Source organism: Phocoena phocoena, chromosome 2, assembly GCF_963924675.1.
Source record: "Phocoena phocoena chromosome 2, mPhoPho1.1, whole genome shotgun sequence".
Classification (NCBI taxonomy): domain Eukaryota; kingdom Metazoa; phylum Chordata; class Mammalia; order Artiodactyla; family Phocoenidae; genus Phocoena; species Phocoena phocoena.
The window spans coordinates 62,713,016-62,728,725 of record NC_089220.1 but is presented as its reverse complement, the minus strand read 5'-3'; the positions used below and the strand labels follow the sequence as shown (position 1 = coordinate 62,728,725).

The 15,710-nt window shown below is 35.9% G+C and overlaps 1 protein-coding gene across 4 annotated transcripts in view; it reads right to left on the bottom strand.

Moving 5' to 3' along the window:
- RALGAPA1 (Ral GTPase activating protein catalytic subunit alpha 1) overlaps window positions 1-15,710 on the bottom strand; it is a 217,797-nt gene that overhangs the window by 167,005 nt on the left and 35,082 nt on the right. For all 4 annotated transcript variants that reach the window (XM_065871901.1, XM_065871902.1, XM_065871903.1 and 1 more), the window contains exons 2-4: window positions 6,199-6,309; window positions 5,586-5,635; window positions 1,747-1,804 (exon numbers count right to left, since the gene is read on the bottom strand). In XM_065871901.1, the coding sequence (XP_065727973.1) occupies window positions 1,747-1,804; window positions 5,586-5,635; window positions 6,199-6,309 (219 nt within the window). The remainder of the gene's footprint in view (window positions 1-1,746; window positions 1,805-5,585; window positions 5,636-6,198; window positions 6,310-15,710) is intronic.

Here is a 15,710-nt window from a genome sequence, read left to right as displayed (position 1 = left end):
TGAAATGTCCAAAAAAGACAAATTTATTGAAGACAGAAAGCAGACTGGTGGTGGCAAAGGCAACTGACTGTAAATGGGCTCAAAGAACTATTTTAGGGTAATGGCAATGTTCTAAAACTAGACTGTGGTGACTCTAAATATTTACCAAAAAATAATAAATTATTTATTTAAATGAGTGATTTTTATCTAAGTAAATTATACCTCAAAAAAGCTACTTTTAAAAAATCAACTAGAGTCACTCATTTATTTTTCTATATATACAAGACAAAAAAGAAAGGAAACAGAGTTTTAGGATTCTCTGGGTGACAAAGAAAAGTGACCATTTATGTATTGTCTCAAGTTGGACATTTACTAGAATATTATTAATCATGAGAACCAGATAGCACAAAGGTCATTTAGAAATAGAAGACTACATTCCTCAGCAGATAGAATAAACTTTAGAAGTTCAGCTGTCTCAAAAAAGTTTCTTCCCAGACAACCTTCAAGGACATTTTAATGATTATGAAATAAAAAATAGGATTTCACTGTTCTGTTGAACACTTTATCATGTGATTATTAGCAATTCACATATCTTCTTAGGTGTGATAACTATGCAAATATTTTCCCTATTTAAAAAATTGATTTGTCTTATTAATGAGTTGCCAGACTTCTTTATGTATTAAGGGTACATCATTTTTAGTCTTGAGCTTTATTTAAAAAGTTTTTTCTAAAAGGCTTTATTATTTAGAATTTTGTGGGTTTTTTAGCCCCTACATCAATATCCATCCTACATGTCCAGAGTTCCTTTTGTTTCTAGAACTGCTAATTGGGATGACTTACAGTTTCAAAGCCTCAGAAATTTCATTTGCTATAACTAAGAATTATAGGTTCTAAATAAATATATGACTCTTTTTTAAGAGAAAAAAATACAATTTTTACAAATGAATACAAGGCCTATAACATTCTACTTCAACAATGTAGATGTGGTGGCCATCTGTATATTCACCACAAGAGAAGGGTCATGAGATTCACTACCAATCAGCCCTGTCATCATTAAGACACTGAACCAAAGCCAGAAATTGCTTACCTGCAGATTCCTTTTTCAACCAAGGGGGAAAAAATGTCTTGCAATGAGAGCTCAAGAGTCCTGTGGTGATGCTATGATTGTTAAAGAAACAGACTCCAAGCCAGCAAGCATGTTGGCTTAGCTCCTGGTAAGATAAAGTCTATGACCTCCTGCCTACTCGGTCTTTCACAGTAATACACAGCAAGGTTGCTTATTTTTTCTTTCCCCTTTTTCCTTTCAGCTTCATTTCATGATCTGGTAAGCTCTACTTCGTCTCTTCAAGCAGTAAGCTTAAACCCAGTTCCCTCCTTTTTTATTAATACACTGCTTGCTTTCAAACCTGGAACCCATGGCTTTCGCTCTACGTGGCACTTTGTTAACTTCTCTTCCATTTTTGATTACAGAATGTTTATTCCGATGCTGAGTCTGCTTTTATTTTTTTGGCTTTATAGTTTCATCATCATTGCTAACATATTCAGAGTAAATGAACAGGTGGATCAAAGAAATTTAATATGCCACTTTTATTGGAAAACCTTCATGTATGTTTTTATCTTACATTCCCAGGAAGCCTAGTTCTGTATTCTTTGTTTTTACTAAAGCATAAACTATGAACTCATTTCAAATAATGACCAACCCATTAAAGAGTATTTTCATATATTATCATTTATTTCAAATATGAAATACATATTTAAATTACTTACCAATACTATGAAACTGCCATCGCTGATGAATTCTTTCTGGAAGAAGTTGCAAAATTTTCTAAAAATCAATATGAATAAAACAAAGAAAAGTATGAAAAGCAAGTAACACGTCCTCATCTTGAGCAATGTGAAAAATTAAACAAAGAGCTTACACAAAGCCTTCAAGAGTTTCTTACATAAAAGACAGTATTACAAATACAAAATAGTCTTTGAGCTAATCTGATGGTACTGGCACTACTTCAGCGCCGGCATACTGATTAGTATTTGAAAACTCCAGAAAACAACAAGCTATATTAACAAAGACCTGGAACAGGAAATTAATGAAATTTATCTTTTACTATGATGTGAAAAGTAAATATACTTCTCTTTAGTGGATAAATACTAACTTTAATATATATATATATTTTTTTAACATCTTTATTGGAGTATAATTGCTTTACAATGGTGTGTTAGTTTCTGCTTTATAACAAAGTGAATCAGCTATACGTATACATATATCCCCATATCTCCTCCCTCTTGCATCTCCCTCCCACCCTCCCTATCCCACCCCTCTAGGTGGTCACAAAGCACCGAGCTGATCTCCCTGTGCTGTGCAGCTGCTTCCCACTAGCCATCTATTTTACATTTGGTAGTATATTTTTAAATGCTCATTTACTATTCTTAGAATTTCTGCATTGTGGATACTACTGATATGTTTTAAATTCTTTTAGATATTAATATTTGTGAAGTTTTCTCTCCAAGCAGTTTTTTTTTTTTTTTTTAATAAATTTATTTATTTACTTCTGACTGCATTGGGTCTTTGTTGCTGCACGCAGGCTTTCTCTAGTTGTGGCAAGTGGGGTCTACTCTTTGTTGCGGTGCGCGGGCTTCTCATAGTGGTGACTTCTCTTGTTGCGGAGCACAGGCTCTAGGTGTCCAGGCTTCAGTAGTTGTGGCATGCAGGCTCAGTAGTTGTGGCTCACAGGCTCTAGAGCACAGGCTCAGTAGTTGTGGCACACAGGGTTAGTTGCTCCACGGCACGTGGGATCTTCCCAGACCAGGGCTCGAACCCATGTCCCCTGCATTGGCAGGCGGATTCTTAACCACTGCACCACCAGGGAAGCCCAGTCTCCAAGCATTTCTTTCTCTTACTTTGATAAATCTTACAGGGAAAATATTTTGCTTCCACAAAAATCCTATCAAATACTTGTACTAAATTAATTCACGTGAACCCAAAGATACTTCTATGTTATGATGGCTATGGGTATGAGAACAAAATTTTAAGATTCTGGAGCCCTATAGTTAAGCTAACATATACAGACTTCCACAAGTTGGGAATAAACACTTTTTACATATAATACTTTCAAATTTTTGTCTTTATTTTCCTTTATATATTGCACCTGCGTGGATTATTCTAGTTTAACAGCTGCCTTATTATGCTGCTGAACTACGTTCTCAACACTCATCTGCTTGCTGAATGACATTTGTGTGTTTGTTATTATTGCAGCTCTATTATGATTATTTAGAATCACCATTAATTGAATGTTCATAAGGACCAAACACTAGACACTTTATGTAATGATATCTCATGAATCCTCACAACCATCCTAAAAGGAGTGCTCATTGATCTCATTTGAAAAATAAAGAAATGGGTTAAGTAATGTGCTTAGGTTAGAAAGAGGAAAAATGGAGTTTCCAACATCCATATGCCTATTTCCAAAACGTGTGCTTTTATACTATTCTGTTCGAAGAACAGTATGCATGTTTTTACACTTCTCTATCTTCCTTTTGATATAACCTTCTTTAGTCTCTCTCATATAAGAGGATGATGAAGAAATTATAAAGTTCTTCACAGATAGATGCTATTCCCACATGAGATACATAAACTTCTTCACCTCTGCCCTCCTATTTCTCTCATACTTAGCCAACAACTGTATAATTATATTTATGGTGGTGTGGAAAGAGATAAAATTATAGAAAATTAAAAAGACAAGTTTGTGAACCACTCGAAAGTACTCCTAAATTATCACTATTAAATTATAGTTTAGATTTAATCCCATATCAAATATAAATTTAAATATATTCATCTTTTTTATTCAGTCATATAAAGATGAAAGAAATCATGTATACTATTAACTACACAGAAGAAAGCAGAATATAAATCCTATGTCATACTGATATTACATAATGATGCTTTTTATTCCAGAAAAAGGAAATCATTTTATTTATAATTTTTTAAAAAATCATCATTAGGGCTTCCCTGGTGGCGCAGTGGTTGAGAGTCCGCCTGCCGATGCAGGGGATGCGGGTTCGTGCCCCGGTCTGGGAGGATCCCACATGCCACGGAGCGGCTGGGCCCGTGACCCGTGGCCGCTGGGCCTGCGCGTCTGGAGCCTGTGCTCCGCAACGGGAGAGGCCACAACAGTGAGAGGCCCGCGTACCACCAAAAAAAAAAAAAAAAAAAAAAAAAAAAAAAATCATCATTAGTCTAAAGGTGGAGGTCAGATATTACTGTCCCCATTATAAGTAGAAAAACATCAGCACACAGGTTAAATATTTTTTCCAAAAGATGAAAATCCTATATCTAACATCTCTTTTCCTAATGAAATTTAGTGACTGATTACAAACATTTCTGTTCAAAGAGTAACAAATGATCAGTATATATTACATACAGGAAAATAAGTATTATTTTTTTAACAGAAGGAATATTCTGAAAGAGCTTCTATTAACTAGTCAATCATCTCAGTTTCCTGAATATAGGGCAAGCATGAATGTCTGAAGGAACACTTTCCAGGAATTATCATCTTGCTTTCTCTGTACATACTTTTACTCTTTCTCAAAATATTCATGTTTTAATATTTCCCTTGTAAACAGTTCATGCAAACACCTGGGGAGGTAAATATAAGCAAATTCCTCAGGGTTAACGACTAATGAAAATTAACTGCAGAACAGGTACCAACACCAGTTGCTTCTGTCTGGAACTCTTAAAAAAAAAAAAAAAAAACTTTCTTTTTTCAGCTGTGACTAACTCAGCAACTAAGAGAGAGATCAAATTCTTCTAAACCATACTAAAATAGTCAACATAAAAAAAAATAGTGAATTATCTTTAATTAGCAGTAGATAGAATAGTTCAATCTTTAGAAACTGATTTCTAAATTCTTTACTATGCTTTTCAAGACACAAGGTCTAATCCTGACGTTCTCCAGTTCTCTAAAATTCTCAATAAAGATCAGAATACTCCTATCACTATTTGATCTGAAAGACAGAATGAAGAGCATGGGGTTATTTGAAAAGCATGTGTGTCCCTCATTTTTATCATTGTGTCAAAAATGAAACAAATTTTAGCAAAGTATCAAATGTTGTTGTTTCCTTCTGTTTATTTAGCAATAAAAATGTATCCCATCCCAATCCAAAGCAAATGTAGTAGAACAACTATTTATAAAATATTTAAAACTATTTTATATAAGTTTTCAATGAAAAGCAGTTAAAGCAGAAAACTCCTTAGGTATGTAACAGTTTTATGAATTTACCCTCTCAAGTAATAATGTTTTGTTTTCTGTTTTTTTAAATTCTCCATTTGTGTAAATCTCCCACAAATTAAAATTTTCATGTTTGCAAACACAGTGAATATTGTACCAACTGTGGTATCAAATGCATAAAAACATAATTTTATCTGTACCTAAAAATAATATGTGTACCTCAGAAAATAAGAATTAAGTCAGGTGTATTTTTAGGTTAAAAAGTGCAATTCAGTTTTTGAAAAGCATGGTAGATTCACAGTGTTTGTTAATATTTAATATATTCCTTTGTATGTTCTAAAAATTAATTTTGGAAAACAAGTTACATTGGCAGGTACTTACCTCAAAAATAAAAAGTATAGCATCCAATTCCTCCCTTTGAGACTTGTGACCTAAAACATTTTTATAGAAAAATATTTTAAACATTATCATTTTGTCCTCAATGTCAACAACCACTTAAAAAGCTTAAAATATTTCAAACACTGAAGTTTTTTTTCTCATTGATTCTTTAATAAAATGTTTAAAGTGTATTCTGTTCAATGTATAGACAATATCATAGCATCTCTCTCTACTCTTTTTAGACAGCTAAATTTATATTCTACATATTTATGTCTAAAAACAAATCATAATATGTTGTGAACTCTAAATGAACTCTAAAAATGAATTTATGAAAATGACTGCTCAAACCTGACATATGCCCCTAGGGCAGAGCAAAGGTGAGCAAAGGTGAGAAAACAAGTAAACCTGAACAGAGAAAAAGGAAATCTAAGCCTTCTCAAAATAATAAGGATATTACTACTAACCCATAGTGTGAGAGGGGTGTTCTACAAGCTGTCTAACAAAAAGAAGTGAAATAATACTAAAATTCCAATGTCCAAGAGTATATTTTTAAGTGAATGTTTATGACAATTATTTGAAACATCAACATAAGCCAAGACTGATTTTAACATCTTACCTTTCTGTTTAAGACTAGCTTCAATAGTAACAAAATTCTCAAAAAACACATAATATATATGTGAAAAATGTTGGTCAAAAAACTGTTTAAGATCGATGGACTCTGCATTCTCTGAAAAATAAATGAAAACAGTTTTTAGTGATTACTATTTATATCACGTTCAGCAAATATTTATTGTGGCATGTTTCCTTCAAAAATGCCAAAGAACTGCTCTTAAAATTCTATTAAAATATTTAAGAGATGTGTTTATACATTTATATCCTTGTTCTCACAACTTTAGCTTTTAAAGATTTTAATTTTAAAAACTGGTCAAATCAGGTTATCATAATCTTTGTTTACTAAAAGAAAACAATGCCTCAGAAAGTTTTATCCAAAATCATTAAAAAAGAAGTCAAGTTCTATTTTCAATTCACAGCTATGCTCTCCTAACTTTTCCCCCAAGACAATTAAAAATCAGTATTTCTAAGAGTAATAATACATGTCTAAAATACATTTACTTTAAATATCTAACAATAGGCTTTGCAAATAGGCACTTAAGTATTATAAAACTCAGGCAATACTGTTCTATAAGAACTGTCAGTATAGTCCAAGGCAGAGAAACTGAACATTTAACTATATGCAGAGCAGAAAGTTTTGGGTACTAACACAAAATTACTTTCAAAACTCAATGAGGGGTGAAGGTGGGGAAAGAACAAACGCCTGACAGAGAATGTATTATCTGAAAAGACCTCTATGGACAGGAAGGACTTTGGACATAAAGTGGTGGGTTTGAATGAGAAAGACATTCTTGGCATAAACAAAGACATGAAGTGAGGAAAGCAGGATAGGATGCAGAAAAATAATTCATTTTGGCTAGCTTTGAGCATTTTGATAAAAATAAAATAGAAAAAGTATCCTTGATGTGTCGAAAAATATCATTAAGTGCAAACTAAGGAAATGGGATTTATTATTTAAAGCAAGATATCTACATCGTAGGTGTATATGTACTTATGCATTTTATTGTTTGGTTTATTTTCGGGGGGGTGAGAAAGTTGGGGAAAAGGGGAGGAATTAAGAACTTTTACTTTATATACTTCCTACTATTCAAATTCCTTTACAAAAAGCACATGTCTCTTATATAATAAACAAATTTGAGAAAAGCAACTGGAAAAACAAAGATTTTTTTGAACCTGGGAGTAAAATGAAGAATAAACTACTAACTGCTGATAAACTCAAGTTAAACATCAATTAATTTCTTGGAATGCTCTAAGGCTGAATGGAAGATTTCAGAATAAAGTTAAATAGTAACAACATACAGACAGCACTTTAAACTCTGGTATATTATCTTACCCTATGAATATTCATAAATCTTTAATGACATCTCATCTATGGAATTTTCCAAGACTGTTTCCCTTTTGTTTTGCCCTCCCCAAGGAAGGAATGGATGCCCTCTCCTCTCTATTCCCTTGTGTTCTCTACATTTCTCTCTCATGGAAGTCATTATGTCTCAAGTGTTTCCTTGTCTTTTTTCCAGGACTAGTCTATATTTTCTTTAGGATAGAAAGTGTGTCTACCTTAGTATTTCCAAAACCTAAGCACAGTGCTGAGCAAATATGTACTCAAATGTGTTTTATTATTAATAAAATAAATTATTTTAATGTTATTGTATTCATTTTGTAGCTTGGAAATTTTTATCTTGGAAAAGACTGCATAACCTACTGACAGGCAAAATAGCACTGCTTCATCTTAACTGGAATTAGAACACCCAGATTCCATTCCTACCTGTAACACTATCTGTGTACATTTTCACAGAACTAGGGGAAAAAACAATAATAATGGCTAACACAAACAATGTTTTCTATATGCCAGAAACTCTTCTAAGTCCTTTATAGAAATTAATTCTTAAAGTCCTCAGAACAACACTATGAAATAAGTACTACTATTATCCCTAACTCTAAAGATGAGAAAACAGGTATAGAGTTCAAGTAATTCAGTTAGTAAGAAACAGTCATGGATTTAAACTCCACACAGCCTGGATTTAGTGCCCATGCTCTTAACCTCTATGTTATTCAGCTTCCAGTGTAATATTGATACATCTATAAGAAAAATAAGAAAAGAACACTAGTAGTTTATCTGTTATCTGCCTGTAGGAAGATAAGAATAACTGTCATTGAAAACTAGTTAAACATATTTTAGAGACTACCAAAATAAAACACATACACTGAGATAAACAGGAGAAGTATTCTGTTTTCCCCACTGAGTAGTTTGAAGTAACAAAGAACTATGAAATGAGAATGAAATAGACTGTTACAATTACAGCTGAATTTCCTGAAATTAATGTTTCAAACAAAACTAATGTCCCAGGGGAAAGAAGAAAATGAGAACAATAACAAAGCAAAACAAAAAAGTCAAAACAAAACAAAACAGAAGCAAACATGAATCAACTTCAAGATTTTGCAACATAAATTTAGGAGCCAAGATAGTCTCTCTCAATTTCCTTCCCATGGTACAGCATGTTACACAAAGCCTGGAAACTACATACTGGCTAATAAAAAATACTGCATCAAAATTAGGTCAATTTGTTTTTTACTCTGTATCTATTTGTAATGAACTAGTTAGCAAATAAAAACTCTTATAAAATATTTTTGTTCACCAATTCACAAAATTTACATAGTAGGGGAAAATGGGAAAAAACACAAAAAAGGTGGATATAAGAGAATAAGAAGGTTTCACTTATTTAAAAAGAAGTCTCTCTATAAAACAGTAACACAGAAGAAAGGAAAATATAAAAGGAAGGAAATCCACAAAGAAAGAGATTATGGAAAAACTTCTACCCAATACCTTCCCCCCAAAAATGCCCCAAACCCTTTATGTTTTCTCTTTTTGTGAATGCCTCCAGTACTTTTAGTCAGCATGGCTCCTAATTATGTCACATTAGTTAATACAACTGTCCCTCAGTATCAGCAGGTGATGGTTCCAGGAACCCATCAGATGCCAAAATTGGAGAATCCCTTATATAAAATGACATAGTATTTGCATATAACCTATGCACATCCTCCCACACACTTTACGTCACCTCTAGATTACTTATAATACCGGACACAATGTAAATGCTACATAAATAGTTGCCTGGGTGCGGCAAATTCAAGTTCTGCTTTCTGGAATGCTCCAGAATTTTTTTCCTGAATATTTTTGATCCAAAGTAGGTTGAATCTGAGGATATGGACCCACCCCTCCAAAATGGAGTGCCAACTGTATCATTCTCTTACAGCTCTCTTTGGGAGCAGAAAGCATGCCTTAGCTTCTTTTACCTTTCTAATTTTTTTAAAATTTTAATCTGAGGAAGTGCTCTGCATAGTGCTAAACTGATGGTTGGCACTTAAAAAAAGTTTAAGCATTCAAAAACTTCCCCCATTTTTAGAAATACTTCTGTTTGATTTGCAATGTTTGTAAATTAGTCTTTCCTTAAAGAAATCAAATAAACATTTCAACCACAAATTAAGACTGAAGTTTCTGAGATTTTAAAAAAACTTATTCAGGCTTAGGAATGCTTTGAAGACCTTTGGGAATACTAACTTTAAGTAGCAAAACAGTTCTAGACTTCATTTAGTTTTCACAAATAAAATTTCAGACGTCTCTAGGATCTTTTTATGAATAAGCTTCAAGAAGCTAATTAATATATTTACTTCCTACTACATCTTTTGAAGACATCTAAGCTCTATAACAAATCTATAATTAAAAATTACAAAATTCAGAAGGCCAGTTTACCTGACCTTAAATTTCAGACACCTGTACTAAATACTTCCCTAGAAAAGTTATCACATAACCCACACTAGATGACCAAAAATTCAACAAATTTTGCAGTACCATCATTCTTCTTCCTCATCTATAAAAAAAAAAAGCCACCATTTAGAACTTTTCCTCAAATGATGGCATTATAATACACTAATCTGTGAAGTGTATCACAAGTAATCTGCTCCTGATAATAAAGCACTGAACAATGCAAATTATTGCCTTAAAATAATCAATAATAATGAGGACTGATCCAACAATACAGTGAATAACACAAAAAACTCTCTAATTGCAGAGACACAGAAATGCTGGATAATAAATAATACAAGCTCAAAAAAAAAAAAGGAAGAGGAGAAGGAGTAGAAGTGAAGAAAAGAGAGTAAGTAGGGGGCTTCCCTGGTGGCGCAGTGGTTGAGAGTCCGCCTGCCAATGCAGGGGACACGGGTTAGTGCCCCGGTCCAGGAAGATCCCATGTGCCGCGGAGCGGCTGGGCCCGTGAGCCAATGCCACTAAGCCTGCACGTCCGGAGCCTGTGCTCTGCAACGGGAGAGGCCACAACAGTGAGAGTCCCGCATACCGCAAAAAAAAAAAAAAAAAAAAAAAAGAAAAAGAGTAAGTAGGAAAGGAGGAAGTGGGATGGAGGAAAAGGTGTCATGAGGGAGAGGAGGATGGTGAGAATGTGGTATAAAGGCAGGGAGGGGTTGAAGGGAAATATGTAGGAAAGGAGATGGGAAGGAAGTAAGGATGAGGAGAAGGGAGAATGGGTAAGGGAAAAGAAACACAAAAATGTATTATTAAAATATAAGCAATATGGAGGAGTCAAGCACAAATAAGGGGGGAAGTAGAAGAGAAAAGTAGGAAGAAAACAGAAAGAAGGTGCAAGAGAAAAGAAGGGCGGTAAAACCACACAAACAGGCTAGAAAATTATAAACAATACATTATCAAGTTCTAAGAAAAGAGGAGGGTATATGAGAAGGGAGAAGAAATTGAGAAACGGGAGGAAGAGAGGACAAAAGGAAGAAACAGAGAAATAGTAAGTTGGAAGACAGACTGATGCTATTACTCAGAATGTAGCACAGAAAAATAATAAGATGGAAACAGACTGCCTGAGAAGTCCCAAGAACAAAGATAAAATGTAAGTAATATTCAAAGAAATAAGGTCTGAGTACTATCTAAAATTGGTGAAATATGTAAATAAATCTTCAGACTGAAAAAGCATAGTGATTCCCAAGCAGAATGAACACAAATCCACGGTCACATCCTAACTCCAAAAACAAAATGGAAATATTACAACCAAGAAAAGTTACCTACACAGAAATATCAAAACTAACAACAGACTTCTCATCAGCCCAATAGAGGCAAGAAGACAATGCAATTTTATACTGAAAGAACTAAGGGAAAATAATAGTCATCATAAAATTCTAATTCAGCTAAACTACTGTTCAATAAGATGAACATGAAAATAAAGAAAAGGCATTTTCTAACATAGAGTTTAACACTTAAAAACTCTTACTCAAAGAATTACAAAAGATAGATTTCTGAACGAATAGAAATAAACTCACATGGAAGAGTGAGAAGCAAGAAGCAAAGATGAGCTAAGAAACTGGAAAATGTGTGGGTAAATCTCAATGAGCACTGACTGTTAACAAAAGTACTAATGCAAAAGGTTACTAACAAGGAGGAAGTAAAATAATGGGCAATAATGTGAAAGATGAAACAAATGCTGGAGAAAGTATTTTAAGATCTTATTTTATTTAAGAGGACAGTAGAAACAGTGATGAACTCTAGACTTCAATATTAGTATGCTATTGAAGTTTTCTGAGTTACCAATAAGAGAATCACAACAATGCATAACTTCTAATCATTAGAAGGGAAAAAGAATATAGAAAAGCTTATCAATCTAACAGACATGAGTAAAGAAAAGCACCCCAAAAAAGTGAATGAGATTACGGAAATCAATATAAATATACAAGTAATTATAAAAAAGTTAATGGATTAAATGCCACAGTTAAGAGAGAGCTGTAATTATACTGGATTTAAAAACACACACAAAAGTCAAGCTACAAAGTATTTACTAAGTATTTTTAACCCAAGTACTAACCAAAAATACCAACAGTGATTGCTCAAAAAGAGACAAAAAGTAAACATTAAGGCAAGAATTAATACAATTAAAGAGTTCAATGTATTTTGACAAAAGGCTCTATTTACCAGAAAGCTTTAATTTCAATTTTGCATGAAGAGATATAAACAGCAAAAGCCGACAGATTTCTAAGGAAAGCAAACTCATTTATAGTGTGGTAGCTTTTAACACATCTGTCTCATATTTAACAGAAGTAAGTAGTAAGTATATACAAGATTTGAACAACAAAATAAGCACTTTACCTGTAAAACTCTAAGTTCAAGAGACTATAAATCTTCCCATGTAAAAGTAAGGTATTTATAAAAACTGAACTATTGGGGACTTCCTTGGTGGTCCAGTAGGTTAACACTCTGCACTCCCAAAGCAGGGAGCCCGGGTTCAATCCCTGGTGAGGGAAGTAGGTCCCGCGTGCCGCAACTAATAGCTCACATGCCACAACTAAAAAGAGCCCACATGCAGCAAGGAAGATCCCACACACGGAAACAAAGATCCTGAATGTGGCAACTAAGACCTGGTGCAGCCAAATAAAAAAGTAAATAAATAAGTAAATATTAAAAACAAAAAAAGTTTAAAACCTGAATTACTAAGGACACAAACTAAACAGAAAAAGAACCAAGAATAACTTAGCACATACCATGCTCTCTGACCAAAATGAACTAAAATTAAGAATTAATAACTAGGGACTCCCCTGCTGGCACAGTGGTTAAGAATCCGCCTGCAAGAGGAGGAGCTTCAAGATGGCGGAAGACTAAGACACGGAGATCACCTTCCTTGCCACAAATACATCAGAAATACATCTACATGTGGAACAGCTCCTACAGAATACCTACTGAATACTCACAGAAGACCTCAGACTTCCCAAAAGGCAAGAAATTCCCCACGTACCTGGGTAGGGCAAAAGGAAAAAGAAAAAACAGAGACAAAAGAATAGGGACACGACCTACACCTCTGGAAGGGAGCTGTGAAGGAAGGTTTCCACACATTAAGAAGGCCCTTCGGGAGCAGAGATGGCGGGTGGCAGAGGGGGGAAGCTTTGGTGCCACGGAGGAGAGCACGGCAACAGGGGTGTGGAGGGCAAAGTGCAGAGATTACTGCACAGCCGATCGGTGCCGACCAGCACTCACCAGCCCAAGAGGCTCGTCTGCTCACCCGCCGGGGCGGGCGGGGGCTGGAAGCTGAGACTCAGGGCTTCGAAGGTTGGATCCCAGGGAGAGGACAGGGGTTGGCTGCATAAACATAGCCTGAAGGGGGCTAGTGCACCACAGCTAGCTGGGACAGAGTCTGGGGAAAGGTCTGCAGCTGCCGAAGAGGCAAGACACTTTTTCTTGCCTCTTTGTTTCCTGGTCCACGAGGAGAGGGGATTAAGAAAGAGTGCCGCTTAAAGGAGCTCCAGGGACAGGCGCAAGCTGCGTCTATCAGCGCGGACCCCAGAGACGGGTATGAGACGCTAAGGCTGCTACTGCAGCCACCAAGAAGACTGTGCAAACACAGGTTACTATCCACACCTCCCCTCCTGGGAGCCTGTGCAGCCCGCCATTGGCAGGGTCCCGTGATCCAGGGACAACTTCCCCAGGAAAACACACGGCGTGCCTCATACTGCTGCAACGTCATGCCGGTCTCTGCCGCCGCAGGCTCGCCCTGCACTCCATACCCCTCCCTCCCCCCGGCCTGAGTGAGCCAGAGTCCCCGAATCAGCGGCTCCTTTAACCCTGTCCTGTCTGAGCGAAGAACAGACACCCTCAGGCAACCTACATGCAGAGGCGGGGCCAAATCCAAAGCTGAACCCCAGGAGCTGTGCAAACAAAGAAGAGAAAGGGAAATCTCTCCCAGCAGCCTCAGGAGCAGCGGATTAAATCTCAACAGTCAACTTGATGTACCCTGCATCTGTGGAATACCTGAATAGACAACGAATCATCCCAAATTGAGGAGGTGGACTTTGGGAGAAACGATATATATTTTTTTTTCCATTTTTCTCTTTTTGTGAGGGTGTATGTGTATCCTTCTGTGTGTGATTCTGTCTGTTTAGCTTTGCTTTTACCATTTGTCCTAGGGTTCTGTCTGTCCATTGTTTTTTGTTTTTTTTTAGTATACTGTTTAGTGCTTGTTATCATTGGTGGATTTGTTTTCTGGTTTGGTCACTCTCTTCTTTCTTTCCTTTTCTTAATTTTTATTACTTACAAAAAATTTCTTTTTAATAATTATTTTTCATTTTAGTAACTTTTATTTTATTTTATCTTCTTTCTTTCTTTTCTTTCTCCATTTTATTCTGAGCCGTGTGGATGACAGGCTCTTGGGGCTCCAGCCAGGTGTCAGGGCTGTGCCTCTGAGGTGGGAGACCCAACTTCAGGACACTGGTCCACAAGACACCTCCCAGGTCCACATAATATCAAAGGCAAAAATCTCCCAGAGATCTCCATCTCAACGCCAAGACCCACCTGCACTCAACAACCACCAAGGTATAGCGCTGGACACCCTGCGCCAAACAACTAGCAAGACAGGAACAGAACCCCACCCATTAGCAGAGAGGCTGCCTAAAATCATAAGGCCACAGACACCACAAAACACACCACCAGACGTGGACCTGCCCACCAGAAAGAAAAGATCCAGCCTCATCCACTAGAACACAGGCACTAGTCCCCTCCTCCAGGAAGCCTACACAACTCACTAAACCAACCTTAGCCACTGGGGGCAGACACCAAAATCAACAAGAACTATGAACCTGCAGCCTGTGAAAAGGAGACCCCAAACACAGCAAGTTAAGCAAAATGAGAAGACAGAGAAACACACGGAAGATGAAGGAGCAAGGTAAAAACCCACCAGACCTAATAAATGAGGAGGAAATAGGCAGTCTACCTGAAAAACAATTATTCTGAGCAATGACAGTAAACATGATCCAAAATCTTGTAAATGGAATGGAGAAAATACAAGAAACATTTAACAAGGAACTAGAAGAACTAAAGAGCAAACAAACAATGGTGAACAACACAATAAATGAAAATAAAAATTCTCTAGAAGGAACGAACAGCAGAATAACTGAGGCAGAAGAATGGACAAGTGACCTGGAAGATAAAATAGTGGAACTAACTACTGCAGAGCAGAATAAAGAAAAAAGAATGAAACGAACTGAGGACAGTCTCAGAGACCTCTGGGTCAACATTAAACACACCAACATTCGAATTATAGGGGTCCCAGAAGAAGAGAAAAAGAAAGGGACTGAGAAAATATTTGAAGAGATTATAATTGAAAACTTCCCTAATATGGGAAAGGAAATAGTTAATCACGTCCAGGCACAGCACAGAGTTCCACACAGGATAAATCCAAAGAGAAACACGCCAAGACACATATTAATCAAATCATCAAAAATTAAATACAAAAAATATATATTAAAAGCAGCAAGGGAAAAACAAAAAATAACATACAAGGGAATCCCAATAAGGTTAACAGCTGATCTTTCAGCATTAACTCTGCAAGCCAGAAGGGTGTGGCAGGACATATTTAAAGTGATGAAGGGGAAAAACCTACAACCAAGATTACTGTACCCAGCAAGGATCTCATTCAGATTTGATGGAGAAATTAAAACCTTTATTGACAAGCAAAAGCT